We start from the raw sequence: 14548 nt of genomic DNA on the forward strand, positions 1-14548 counted from the left end.
CTTCTTCTTCTTCTTCTTCTTCTTCTTCTTCTTCTTCTTCTTCTTCTTCTTCTTCTTCTTCTTCTTCTTCTTCTTCTTCTTCTTCATCATCATCTTCCACGCATGTTGATCATACCGCGAATAGTTCGAATGAAATATCGTCTATTTTACGCATGTGTTGCACCCTTCGTTTTCCTAATTTGCACCGCAGGTGATGTTGACATTGGATGATGATTTAATTGAAAAGATAGTCGAAAGTACCGTGGAAGATACGTTTGGAATTACGTTTTGAATATAATTCGGAAATTACGTTGACTGGTTGAAACTTCTGCGCAGGTAATCCCGGATTGATTCCCGGAAACAAACAAACCACCTGTATCGGACATTCGAATCTAGATATGTCGACACTCTCTCTGGACAACGGGTACCATGACTGACTGCATCTTATTCCTTCACCAGTTGAATTTTTCTAGAAAGCGAGGTGGTGCAGGTGTTGAATTTTTTTTTTTTTTTTTGTCAGCGAGCAATAGATACTACATGCTTGAAAACTTCAATTCGTGTGATATTCCAGGCTTCGTTACACCGATATTGTACAACGCGAAAGATATAAAAAGAATTCCCGAAACACGCCAATGTACGGATTATAATCTCAAACTCGAGTTAATTTACTTCTTGCTCTCAACATTAACCAATGTCTGCGTTCGGCTACTCATCAACGCCAGTCATTAGAAACCCGAATAAAAAAGATTTAACTATATCGCCGATTAAACGGTCAACCTACGTTCGTCTGACTTGACCTCGCGTACGGTTTATGGATATAATATTCACCGACACCGCTGAGTGGGGGAGGAGTGGAAACAGGAGTAGGTGGCTCAATCGAACCACCGGACGCACGATGACTTTATAGATCGAACTTTGGCTCATGGGTAGAATAATCCTCGTGGACATGATTGGGCAATTGGCAATTAATCGAAGGCAGGGTCTACGATTCGCGGACAGATCCTGACTGCGAAGAGTACCGATTTCGAATTGGCGACCGGAAATGGCGATGGTTGCGAGGAATATGTTCATGTCGAGAATGGAGGAGGAAAAAGAAGAGAAAGAAGAAAAAAAAGGTGCAACCGCCAGGCCGGACAATCCTCTTTCCGGGTACAACGAGGTTTCATCGTGTTTATGGTAATGGGTGTGCAGGGCGCGGTCGCAGGTGCGGACAGTTGCCAAGCCAGCGAAGAAGAAGCAGGTTGTAACAGCTCTTCGTAACTTTTGTACCTACAAATTACTGCCTTAATTTTACATGCATCCCGCGCAGCGTGCGGCTGCACTTATCTTGCTCCCTAGGCGGGCAGTGATGCAAAGAAAAACGAATAAACGAATAGAAAAGAAAAAGACGAAAAAAAAATGAAACGAAGCTTAACTCACCGGTTTCCAAGTCTATGGTGTACGGAAGACCGGCCCACGGATCTGCCTCCTCGGCGCGGGCTTTTTCGACGTCTTTGGCGATGGATTCCTAAAATCATAATTCACAGTTCATCGTGTGCAATGCCGATCAGCATAAGCGAGCCGGTACTGATTAAAATGGATATTCGTACGCTCCTAGATACACGCGCGTTTTAGAAACGTTTATTACTTCGCTGGCCAATCGACGTTCCGGACTGACCACAAGTCGGGGTACGTCAACCAACGAATTGCCTCGGGCACCCGGATTCGAGCCGCGTTAGTCCAGCCCCGATTACAGGGAACACATTAACATCCTCTGTGACTGGTAGGTTATGGAGTATGGGACGTAAGACAGAGTGTAGTCAATGGCGGACGTCGGATCGCTCGGTGGGATGGTTTGGTTCCAAAAAAATTTATTGATCAACCGTTTTCACTGCGACCCATTACGACAGTGTCTACGCATTCGTTGGGTTCCAGGTCTGGTCGATATTCCGATCGAACTGGAGCGTCACGGCGATGCTGGTCTTCGATCTTTGGGAATGGAGGTTGGTCTCGGGACTGGCGCTGGCGAACAACGAAGGTACAAAGTAGACGGGCATACGTGACGCCGCGTTGACGTGGAGGCTCATCGCGGGTAGACAATCCGTTCTGACGACCTGCGGACGACGATGACGAGTCACAGGGACGTCTGTTGCGAGAAAGAAGGTTCACGAATCACGATCGTACACCCCCGGCGGTGATCGTCCCTTTTTGGAGACAAGGTTTTCCAGCCAAGGTGGTGGGTACTGCAGTGCCCGGCGTATAGATGATTGCACGTATTGTTAGCCAGTCGTCGCTCTCAAAGCTCACGGTTTAGGATCCCATTCGACAATGCAGGCTAAATGCACACATCCCGGACTGACTGACTGTTCGACTGTAAGGTCCGTTAATACCACGTGTGCCCGTTCTGCCCTTCAGGCGTACACAACACCCGTATTGCTGGGTAATCATTTCGACCAATTAAAATACACTCTCGCCTTCAGTGCGCGACTGTCGAAGCGACAATACCTCGTACACAAACCCCGAGAGAGCTTCATCGCTCTACACGGTTGGAGATTACGAGGGAGGAGGTGGACTGGTCGGTAGATGCAGCCTTTACAGACGCTGCAATCCACTTGGGAGTGTACACAATATGAGGCAGGCCGTGAAATGTTTATAAAAAATAAAGAAGTAAGCAAAATTCAACATTGACTAGGCTGAGATTAGCAGCCGAACGCGTTTCCGTTCCAACCAACACAACGCAGCAACGTTCAGGAATCACGAAAAGATGATACTTTTGTAGCATTCTAGGAACGAAATTGTGCCGCGATGTCCTATTTAACCGAGCAGTTTGGCGTGTTCAGCCGCTTATAGTACGGACGGTAGCTTTTGCTTCTCATCCCGAGGAGTCGGTAAGTCTCTTTGTCTATCAGTTTGAACCAGCGGCCAACTATAGGCGTTCCAAATTCGAATTCTGGCGAAGTTGGCAGCTTGCTTAGATGCCCGCAAGCCTTGTATACTAATTATTGTGTACACGACGGGGTCCTCGATATCCTCCCGTCAAGGTCCGCGTTATCCGTCTTTTATTTCTGGGCCTCTCCTCCGCCCCCCTTCGTGAACCCCGCGAGTCCATGGCTGCGGCCGGCCGCGTACACGCCTATACGTCGGCTGTAGTGAAATGAGTTTAATGAAAACAGCATTGTGTCGTGACCATTAATCATAGTCGGGTTCCGATACCATCCATCCGACCGTGATGTATTGTTGCGTGCCGCGCGCAGACCTGGAGGGGTTTTTGAATACGAAACCACCCTCGGATATTCTCACTCCCCCGCTGCAACACTCCGCCACTCTGGCACTCCGCCGCTCTCTCGGACTCTCAGCCAGCTTTGAACGGACTCTCGTTACATTGTAATTACACCCGAAATTCATTACGGAGGTAAAAGCCGACACGAAAATTCCGTAACCGAGTTGTGAGTGGTACAGATGACTGTGCCGATGGTGTTCATATCTCTCACGCCGAGAAGCACCCCGTTCGAAGTTTGGAAAAAACGTTTGGACTCACATCGAAAGCACGTCTTGGCCGTCACTTTTGAAGTTTGCAGGTACAATCGTGAAACGTTTGAGGCATCCTTCGTCGCCAAAGACTCGCAGAGCAGATACGTACGTCCCAAATTGAGATCAAGATATACCGAGGCTGCGTCGTTCCGGTTTCGAAGGGGAGCTACAGATTTGATCTGAAGTTGTTGTTACTTTGCTTTGAATTATCATCATTACGATTGTGATTATCATTTCATTTCGGTCCGCGGTACAGACTCGACAATGGAGGTCTCTGTCGTCGGCGAGCAAGACGTCCAGACATTTCTGGCATAGCTCTCAATTAAGGGCCGAGGCTGACTATCGGCCTGTCAGGAGGACTCGGACGCCGACGTCGACGAGGACGCGGTTTCACCGACGAACGCTAACCCACCTCAACCTCCCGGCCCACCTCCGTATATAAATATACGAAATCAATGCCACCCGTTCTTTGAAACCGTCTGACATACGTTCTTCATCCCCATCGCGCACACCGACGCTGTCATCGAGGGTACACAATGCGCGACGATCCGCGTGTGTGCGTTCTCAAACCTCAGGAAAATGGTGCCAGTCACGGTTCTACGGTGCCCCTGTACCCCCTTGCCGCGACGTCAGGAGTACGCGAGCGAGGCTTGTCATACGATAGGCCACAGGGTGAAGGCTACGCGCTGTTACTTCGTATCAGTTGAGGGCGAGAGGACCACCCAACCACCTTCGACCTCACTTCTTTCATGCGCCGAAAGTGACACGCGAACCGTTTTCTTTGGTATCAAGGTATCTAGGCCGGGTGGAATTAAAAAAAACCGTGATATAGAGACGAGCTGTTGACTGTGGGAATTGGCTGTGAGAAGAGTTACGATGGATTGAGTCGCGTTTTTGAGAAAGACTGGTCCGAGATCCTAAATGTTTCTGCAAACGAAACAACACGTTGAGCGGATAATAACGATGATTAAATATTCCGAGTGGTATGACGCTGTAGAATTTTGTTGAGGTGCAGGCTGTAGGATGGATATTCCATAAGTGGGTTCTACGATGCTAAATGATCGCGATACTCCAGCATGACAGAATTACATTCCCTCAATTTCTCCATTAGACTCGGTCTCTCCCGCTTCTCTAGCCTTTCTCCGTTTCCTTCCATTCCTCCACCTCTCAGCAGCTACAACTAAACCCTGCGAGTTCCGATTCATCGATTTGCGACGGGATAACAATCCGACAGTAGGTGAACAAGCTTTGGCGTATTGGCAGGCGCCGTTGGCCCCCCTCAACCATCGACACAGCGAATCCGTTATAAATCACGTACAAATTTATATTTATGCACAAGAATAATACGTATTGAAATCACTTGCGAGATTTCTCGCGGTGCGCTAACGCAAGCATAACAACCAGTGGCGCCCGTTCGGTTTTTAGGGTGAGAATTCTCGGGGGAAGATGATGGACGAGAGGCATGGACCAGTTTCGACCCCCGCATGGCATCGGTAGGAGGGAACGTAGACGCATTAATGGTCCTGGAAATTGAAAACGTGAGTGGGCGTCCTTTTGGCCCCATTTTTCCTTCGTTCTTCACGGTTCATCTCCCTTCTTCTCTCCCATCTTTGTCTCCCATGCACTCCCATGCACTCCGGTTACGTTCCCCCGGGGGGTGCAGATCCGTCCCGAAAATGGCGGTCGCCATATTCCGGATGCTCGACTTTACTTCATACGTCATCGATCCTCGGTCCAAGCTGGATTTCCGGATCGATCGGTGGTCTGAGTATTTCACGACGTTTTTAGATCTCGATGGCCACAAAATTAAGCTGCTCCAGTCAGATTCGCGACTCGAGATCACCGCCTTAATCTGGTACGCAAGTCCCGCGGTAGACTGGACGTCTCTCCTCCATTTGGTACCTCGTTTCCTTGTGATCGCGGTTCTCGATGGTAAACCGAACCCAGAAGACTGTGAAGAGGCTTCAGCGGCGGCGAACGGCGCTCGCACAAAGGTGGAACTCGGTGAACAATGCCTTGCGGCGAGAAGGAGGAGGACGAATAAGAATAAGAAGAAGAAGAGAATACTATACGAACGAGAGAAAGAGAGGCAGGAACGGGGAAAGAAAACGGAGTGGAAAAGAAACGTGAGGAGTCGAGGCTGCGTGCATGATGGGCGACCCGCCCAGTCCGCCGACGCAACGTCATCCTCAGGGTCCGCACCCCTGGTGCTACGACGCTGCCACTCTGCCACCCTACGATAAGCCAAGGATCGAGTAATGCTGAATTCCGTCGACGAGCGGCTTTGATAAAAAAAAAAAAATAGAAATGGAAACCAAAAAAGACACCGCGACAATCGCCTTGAACATTGGAATGAAGACAGAGGTTGAACACGCAGTTCCTTCGTTCACTTTGTAACACTTTGTGACACTCCAGTACATACGATACAAGTACTTTCGATAAAAAGGGGGTGGAAAGCAACTCCGCAAAGAGTGTAGAGATACCGTGCCGAGTGGAGTCGTTCTTTTAATCAACTTTTTTAATTGCGGTCTAACAGTATGATACACGCGGAGACTGTACCTCATGCCGACAGTTGTCCATTCATTCGTAATGGACGGTAGAGCAATCGCTTTGACAACTGCACGCTGCCCGACCGGAGTCTGATTCTTCAATTGGACATTTATTCTTGTCCGGCCGGTGCTGCGGAGCAACACAACATCAGCAAAAGCGATCAGCGCAATGGTCGTTCGGTCACGTAGTGTCGTCCCGCTTTCGATTCTACTTTGATCAATTTTTCCGATCGATTTCGTAAATGTGTTTCAAGTTTCTAACGGAGTACATACACATTCATGAATGCATAGATCCGTGTTGCATGGACGGTTACGTATACGTTTCAATAACTACAACAGGCTACTGAAGATTCTCACGATGTTTGTTCAAGGCAAAATCCTGGTATATCTGTTTTTTTTTTTTTTTTTTTAAATCAAAAGAGAGAGAGAGCAAAGACAAAAGTAAAGTAACTTGTACGTTCACTAAGCTTCGTAGGATTAAGTACTATACCAAAAAATTTGCATAGGCAAGTAGCATATCCTTTTCCTTCTTCAGACATTTGTCACGATCAACTGATTCATGACAATCGATGATACGGAATTGTTTTTTATTTTTATACTTTGATTTCCACTGCATCACATTATTCCTCGGACAAATTACGGTTCGAAAGTATTGACAGTTCGTCCAGGTAAACACTTGTGAAAAATCCGTGTCTTAAACTTAAATTAGCAAAGAGTTTTTTTTAAAACCCTTTCTTTGAACGATAAATTTTATTGCCGACAAAACTTTTGTAACGTAACTAGGTTTTTGGCGACACTGAAAATTTTTGTAACTTGGCACTCGATCAACCGATGCAATTTTTAAAGATAACGAATTAACTTTGTATAGGTGTAGTACGAAAAATCAGACTCACCTGTACTTCGGTATCATTAGCGGCCTCGAGGGATTTGAGCTTTTCGAAATTTTCATCCGGCTTTTCGGGGTCCTGATCGTCCGGGGATGAAGCTGACTTTTCGGTAACAGAAGTGACGGATTCATCCAGGCTGAAACCCAGGTCCACGTCTTGCTTCCATAGAACCTCGATAAGATCCATGTCCTGAAAGATCAGAATAAAATTAGCGATCAATTACATGATACATGTCAAGCGTGTAACGAAAGAAGTCGTCGAGTATAATATGCTAGTTAATTTTTGTGCAAAGTTTTTCCCGCGTCGAAATTGAAATACAGGTCAGACTTCGTTGTAGGTATATGTATACATGACGGGTAAACCCGTCACTTTCTAAATCCCACGATACGATCTACCTGGATGTAGAAATGTCTGATTCCCGTGAAATGTACAAGAGTCTGCAGCCGCCTCTCATTTATTACCTTTGTTAAAAAAAGGCAAAGCAGTTACTGCTGAATTGTGCAGGAGCCATGCAATTTGCATTAACCACATACAACCATATTATACACGAGTAGCTATATGTATCACATATAGGTAAAAAGGAAAATTCTCCGTTCCGCGTCGTTAATAAAATTCATTTCAACGTATCTTATACCGTTTCATAAATAATTTTTTCGGTACTTGGCAATAATTTTCGTAAATTAATTTCTGAATTACGTGTATATTCGCATATACAACGATTGTAACATGATTAATTGGAAAAACTAATTCGGCACAATCTGATTAGAATTGCGATTTCTTTTCCTGGTTGTACCTTCGGGACATGCGATGCGAATATCTTGATCACCGCTGTGAAGGCTCCGCCATTTTGTGCGTGGTCGCGTGTGCATTTGTATATAGATGGTATATGCTCGTACGGTTTCTGAACCAGCAAATATGGCGCCTGCGCGACGTCCATTTACGTATATGTATCAGGAAAAGCTTGACGCGTGCACGTGCGCAATCTACGTCAACGCACATTTTCTCGTCTCACTTACATTTTATTAGCCGTGCCGTGCGCCACGGCTTCTGGCGCCACGTCGTTTTCGCCGAATGTTGTAGGTAGGTGTAAAACGGATCCTCAATGGCGGTAGAAAAAAAGAAAAAACAAGAACAAACAAAAGAGAACAAAAAGAAGCCGTGTTAATAATCCTTGACGGGAGTTGTCGGGCAATCTTCGAAATTTATCACGCAACAGTATTTTCTATACGTTTCAATATAAAGGTGTAATAATACCTATAAGTAGAATCGTAATTCAGATGTTATAACTTCTAATGCGAATAGGAATGATTTTCATTGGATCTATAACTCGTCGGATACAAAAGCCTCCGTAACGTATATGAAAAGGGGAAATTTCGAAGGTGGTTTATAGTTTTTAGACAGATTTTTTTGTTACCGAAACAGTCGACTCTTCGACATCGGAATTGAAATATTTTTGAAACAAAAATTTGATTCAAAGTTTCATTTTTTATACCTGTAAAATAATTTTTCATCTGGATTAGCAATCGATTAAAGATGACGAGGAAACTAAAGTAAGCCCCGGAGAGTCAGGATCATTCGATGATGTATCGATTGATTATCTTAGTGTTGTTGAAAAGTAAGCGGCGAATGCGTATTAAAGTACCGTTTTTCAAATTCTTACATATCTTTCGCCGAAGAATGGTGTAAGTTAGTTACAGACGAAAATGAAAAACTCGATTGATATCCTCACCCCAAAAGGGTCGTACAACTCAAAATACAAAAGCTCTTTCTGCGCGGGGATAAAAATCGGAGTATTTGAGTGGCAAAAGGATACGGTAAACGGACGAGTTGAGGGAGAGAAACTTCGGTACAAGGTACACCGAAATGTGAAGAAACCGTGTAAAGAATAAAAAGAGCGTCAGCCTGGGTGACCAGGCAGTTATTTCAGGGTCCGCTGCAGCTGGTTGCGTATATGAAGGAGAAGAAGAGCTTTGAATTCTCTTCGTCACAATTCCGATCATAGGTCGAGGAGCTGCGGGAGCACGCGGGAATTAAATGCGCGTCTGTCGTACAAAATGTGGCATCAAGACGAGCCGTAAATACGGTACACAGCGGCATGAACCGACTTCACAGCGATGCAGCAGCTGTAATAGTTCCCCACTGACAATCGGCCAATTTGGTGGATTCGTCATAGTCCGGCCCGTTATCCAATCTCTGGATTTTCCTCGCCAATTTAGAACCGTTTTCGAAAGTACTATTAGATCATCGCACTGTTATAGACGATTACAGTTTGCAGCTTCTCACTCATCGTGCCCCGCCCTGCCGGTGTCGATTCAATTGTGGGAAACGAAGAGAGTTTACTCAACAAGTCATTCGATGGATATATTTTTTACAGATATCCCTACTGGTTACAGAACTCCAGATGAAATCAATATAAAGTATTTCACAACTGGATAATGACTCCTTGACGTCAAGTTATACGGTATTGTCATCGGGGTTGGAGCTGTTTTTACATCGTCGAACCAAAAACAAATCAACAACTGATAAACGGACGTTCGCTTCTTCGGACACAAAATCCGATGCGTATCCATCGAAAGATACGTGTGTTCAATTTGACGTGGAAAAAGACAATTTCTGTCGACATCTTCTCAAGGATGAATTAGGGGTAATATAATTTTAAGATAGATCATCGATGACATCCCGGGAGTGAACTTAACCTTGTTCTTCGTCCTCTGCAGCCGGTAGGGAAAAAAAAAATCCTAAACGCACGGGTAACGATGGGTATGGTTTTCCATGCAAATATTTATTTCCGGAGGTTGATAGCCGGCTTGGCACTCCTGAAAACCGAAGTCGAGGACGAGGGTCGCTGTACGAGCCAGGAACCAGCGGGTCGGGGTGGGCGCGGCGCTACGATGTCCCGCTGGGTGATTCAACATGGCGGCGAGAGTGCACCACCCACGCCTCAGGAGGGCTGAGTTCCGTTGTTAGGCAAGAGGCGATCGTTATATTTTGTGGTTTTCTTTTTTTTTTTTCTTTTTTTTTTTTTTAACATATATTCCAAATTTTCGTCAAAAATAAATTGGAAGGGAACGGCTTCGTATTGCCGACTCGTTTTACGATCGCAGATGTATTTTCGGAGGTGTGTCATTGGGCAGTGACAGAACGGCATAGGTACGTATACCTGACACAGGTATCGGCAGATCAGCAATTACATGCCGATGATGGGAGTCGATTTATCTCGCATCTACGTTTCTCAGAGTTTTATAGGGGCCAGAGTTAGCTGACGATGAGCGTATAATACCAGTCGATCACTGGGGTTAAAACAATGGGTCTGAAGATGTTTGGTTCGGTAGGCAGATCGGCTGGAGTAAGAAGTAATTGTAAAATCTTACAAGAGGTATTCGAAGCGGTATATTATTGCCGTTTGCCTCTAGAATTTCGATGAATTTACTACCCTCCAAGCGATTCTTGACGAGAAATTATTGCGACTGTAACGCAAAAAATCGTAATAGTTGAAAAAGTGGGATTTTAAGAAAGGACTGTACGGATTCCGAAAATTACATTGCCGCTCAGAAGTTGCAGTGGTACAAGATCTGAGACATGGTGTTTTTTTTTTTTTTTTGCATCGGACATCATTCACGAGCAATAAATAAAAACTTAAACGAAGACACGCCTTCTTAACGCACGAGGTGCGATTAACAGGAAATTTTGTAATTCGAATGATCTCTTACTCCTACAGCTGAAGTCTGGAAAAGTAAATACTAGTAGACGGATCATAATGGATTTCCTTTTTTGCTTCGCCGCACGTCCCGGCGGTGGTTTAAAATATTTATCGAACCATCGGCTAATTGTTTGACAAACAATTCTTACTTTTTTCTCTCTTTCATCCCGGATAGCGGTTTCTGCTTTAATTTGCACGCCAATGCATCTGCGAAAAGGTGGATTGTAAAAATGTAAAACGCGTGTGTTTAAGTGAAATTCTATTAGATGCAATCTTTTTTTCTTATTTTTTGGAAAAAAGATTACGTCAAATTAATAAAATCGTTGACATTTCAGAAGAGAATCGCGACGGGAAGATTTTTTCATCGCAACAGACTTTTCATTCGGTTCGCTAACAAAAAGAATTACTAACATCGAATCTTGACTTCGGGGTTACACACAATCAAGAATGTTTAATCTGGATTTTTCTACGGCTACGGTAAACAAGAAATCCACCGATTCTAGATATCTGTAACACGAAAGAAGAATTGTATAAAAGTGTATGGTAAGAAGTGTATAATCATAAAGCAGGAATAAGTTTCGCCGAGAATTAATTGGAACTGGATGACAGGGTATAGGGATATGCCTAAAAACCGGAGCAATTCTGATTTTATTTGACTGAAAATTGGATCCGAGTTGTTACACTCGGTACGGAGTTGGCGAGCGTTGGGTAGAAATTGGTCTCACAGAGAAATCGTGGAACAAACGTCGTTCCGCAATACAGCTGCTCTCATCAGCCACCGAGCAGAAGAATTAGTGTTTTGCTTAGGAAACGAACGGTACACCCTGATCATCTGGACTGCGATAGAGCCAATTCATTCGTCGACAATTACGCGTATAATGCCGGGTGCACATACGGAAGGACCGCACGCGTTTCGAACGAAATATCCCAAAGACAAGAATGAGAAGAATCATATTTTTAAAGCTCGGAAAGCCGCGGAATGTTCGCGGCATTCGTGGATGTTCCTTTATTGGGGTATGATCCACTTGTTTTCAGGGTCAAAGGTCGTCTCGTCTCACATCCCGTGACCAAACTTGAATATTCACGGTTCTGATGACTGCGGAGGCGGCGAAAAGGATGAAACCGTGATTAGAAACCGGGATCGAAATGTTACCGCTGAAGTATTCCGGGAGATTTCGTCTCAGTTTTGAGAACACCGTACCTGCGGTATAAGAGTAAATGAGAGTAAATAATGAGCCACGAGGTGCGTTCTTTGCGTTTTTGTGTCTCCTTTCGTTTTCGTCTGATGCTCTTTCCGGTTTCGCCCTCGAACTATGGAAGAAGGTCTTTCTCAACTTACGTATAAAATCACGAACTTTCAAGCCAGTTAGGTACAGAATTTTTTTCCAAACTTCCGATGGGCAGATTGCTGCAATAAGGAAGCAAACGGAAAAGGGGTTGAAAAATTGCAACGCAGGATTCTTGTGAGACCAAACTTCTTCGTTCAGACCACCAAATGCTTCGGTATCGAGTTTCTTCCACAGGTAGGTACTTATGCGGAATCTCAGATGTGGGAAGATAGAAAACGTTGGGACGTAAAGTAGTTTGGTGAATTTAAGTAAACTAGTTTTGTAATACCCGCACGTTATTCTCGTGATTTTGACAATATGAAAAAGCCGCCGATGTGACACGAGTACTTATTACGATAGTATCCCGCAAAGAAATCGGAACGTCGATTCGATTGGATAAATTTGACGCCAAAGGGATCGAAGTGTCGCGCGAGGATCGTAATTCAGTCGGAGATATCGTCATGGCTGAACCGTGGAGAAGAAATAAGAAATAGATGTTTTTAATTTTGTAATCCTTAATGCGCTAGTTGCATGCTACCACTTCGTTCCGTTCGGTCGTCTCACCGTTTTTATAACGGGTTTATAATAAAAAGTGTCAATCTTCCACGCCCGCCTTTTCGTTCCTCGGCGGCATCAGCGGTTGCAGCTCTGACCGGATCGATGATCGCTAAGGAAGTTGGACAAATTTTCATTCTACTTTAATTGGGTCGACGAATCGTCTCACGACGTCCATAACGAAGCAGAGAAGATTGCGGATTCCACCCGTAGTAGAGAATATTGTAACGTCGTGTTGCGTATAAAAGACGCGATTTCGTTGAAATAATGCAGCAGCTCATTAATGGACGACTGGTCGATATTTCGCAGGGATGGTTAAGCGAAAGATGAATTTCCTTCGAAGAAATAAAACCTCCGCCTCGTTTTTCAATGCAAAATTTAGAAATGACCAATTATCATTTAATAAAATTCTGTAGAATTCTCTACAAAAAAATCATTCCTATCAACTTCTTGTTCCCTTTTCTTTCTTTTTTTTTTCAGTTTTACGTCAACTTACGAGTGACGTGACGCGTCGAAGTGTTCGTGGCATAAAAAAATTTGTTCAACGGATTAAGAGGTGAAAATTTCTTTGGAAAATTAAAAACATAACGGGAAAAGTAGTTAAACTATAATTATTTCAGAGGAACCATTCTCCAGATATTAAAGAAACGAAAAACAATGAAAAACTAATCGCTTGTCCGCCGAAAGCGTAAAGTTTAACTACAGTCAAATAAAAAGTGGGGCCCATTCTTTGGCTAAACATAAACTATTAACTTTAGTCGAATAAATCTTGCTGACTCGTTTCATGAGATCCAGCTCAAGGGATTCAATCTGGCTTAATTATTTGCGGTAGATTATTTGAATGACGTTAGGCAAATCTTTTGATACAAGAAAGGAGAGATGCCAGGATTTTTATCTTCCATTACAACGATGCGGCATCGCATCGTGCGTATAATGAAAATGCGCGATGATCATAAAATCAGAGCGTACAAGTTTTTACACGCGACGATGATCAATCGCAATTGCGGGAAGCATTGAAAGTGTTACACCTTGTAGATGTTTCTCACTAACGGCTAATGGTAAATCGTATCATCCGTAAAAAGAGTAACGAATTAACTAAAAAGTGATTCGAAGATGTGAAGCAAAGTTTTTCACCGACAGATATATGCTGGCATTTAATTGGATCTTTTTGCGGTTTTTTGGGGATTTGTAAGCTGTATAATTGGTAATTCTCCGCACCGTCTGGTACATGTGTATTCGTATACATGTATACATGTACATACAATGTGCACGTATGCGCAATCGCGATTGAATAAATAATATAATAGAAATTTGGAAAGCAATTACGAACGGATAGATGAGAAGCCGATTAGCGGTGGAAGATCAACTTTGCGGGTTTCCTGGTTGGCTTGCAAATCGGGAGGATAATAATTCTCACGGTATTTTGTCGCTCCGGTGAATCAACAACGTTTAAGAGAAAGATTTCCCGAATGAGAAAGTGCAACGGAAACTACGTCGCGTTGTATTATTATTACAAAAGCCCCGATTAATTTACGACAATGATAGAGAATTAGGGGGGATCGCTGCAAGAGTCAATTAATATCAACAGAGTTGGGTGGTTTTTTGCCTGCAAGTGAACGATCCGACTGAAACAAATGGCCAATCGATCTTTACAACAATTACACATGCCGTATTTGAAATTTTTTGTATATTTTTTTTTAAATCGATTTTGAGCAAACTCAGGTGCATAGAACGAATGACCCAAGTCTAAGTACGTAATAATTTTCAACCGATCTAACAAACTTTAACAATAATTATTATTAGGTCGATTTTCGCCCCAGCAGGACGACAAAAAATGGGCGTGCCTGACGCAGCGGCGGTACTAATCCTTACAAATTGGTTGGTAATCTGGTTACGAAGTGAACACAGCCGCAGGTCTGGGCTTTGGTTTTCTCTTCCCAAACAGGGATTACCAGCTATACTTTGGCAACAGGGTTGGCTGGTTCGCGGCTCGTCCTCCTCGGACATCGTTCGACTCCTTGTATTTTCGAAATCCCTCAG

The 14548-nt window shown here is 44.1% G+C and overlaps 1 protein-coding gene across 8 annotated transcripts in view; it reads right to left on the reverse strand.

Annotated features, from left to right (window-relative positions):
* The window catches only part of cnc (NFE2 like bZIP transcription factor cap-n-collar), a 119573-nt gene that overhangs the window by 52904 nt on the left and 52121 nt on the right, over positions 1-14548 (reverse strand). For all 8 annotated transcript variants that reach the window (XM_046632526.2, XM_046632525.2, XM_046632524.2 and 5 more), the window contains exons 2-3: positions 6932-7114; positions 1399-1486 (exon numbers count right to left, since the gene is read on the reverse strand). In XM_046632526.2, coding sequence (XP_046488482.1) covers positions 1399-1486; positions 6932-7114 — 271 coding nt within the window. The remainder of the gene's footprint in view (positions 1-1398; positions 1487-6931; positions 7115-14548) is intronic.

Source organism: Neodiprion pinetum, chromosome 6 (assembly GCF_021155775.2).
Source record: "Neodiprion pinetum isolate iyNeoPine1 chromosome 6, iyNeoPine1.2, whole genome shotgun sequence".
NCBI lineage: Eukaryota > Metazoa > Arthropoda > Insecta > Hymenoptera > Diprionidae > Neodiprion > Neodiprion pinetum.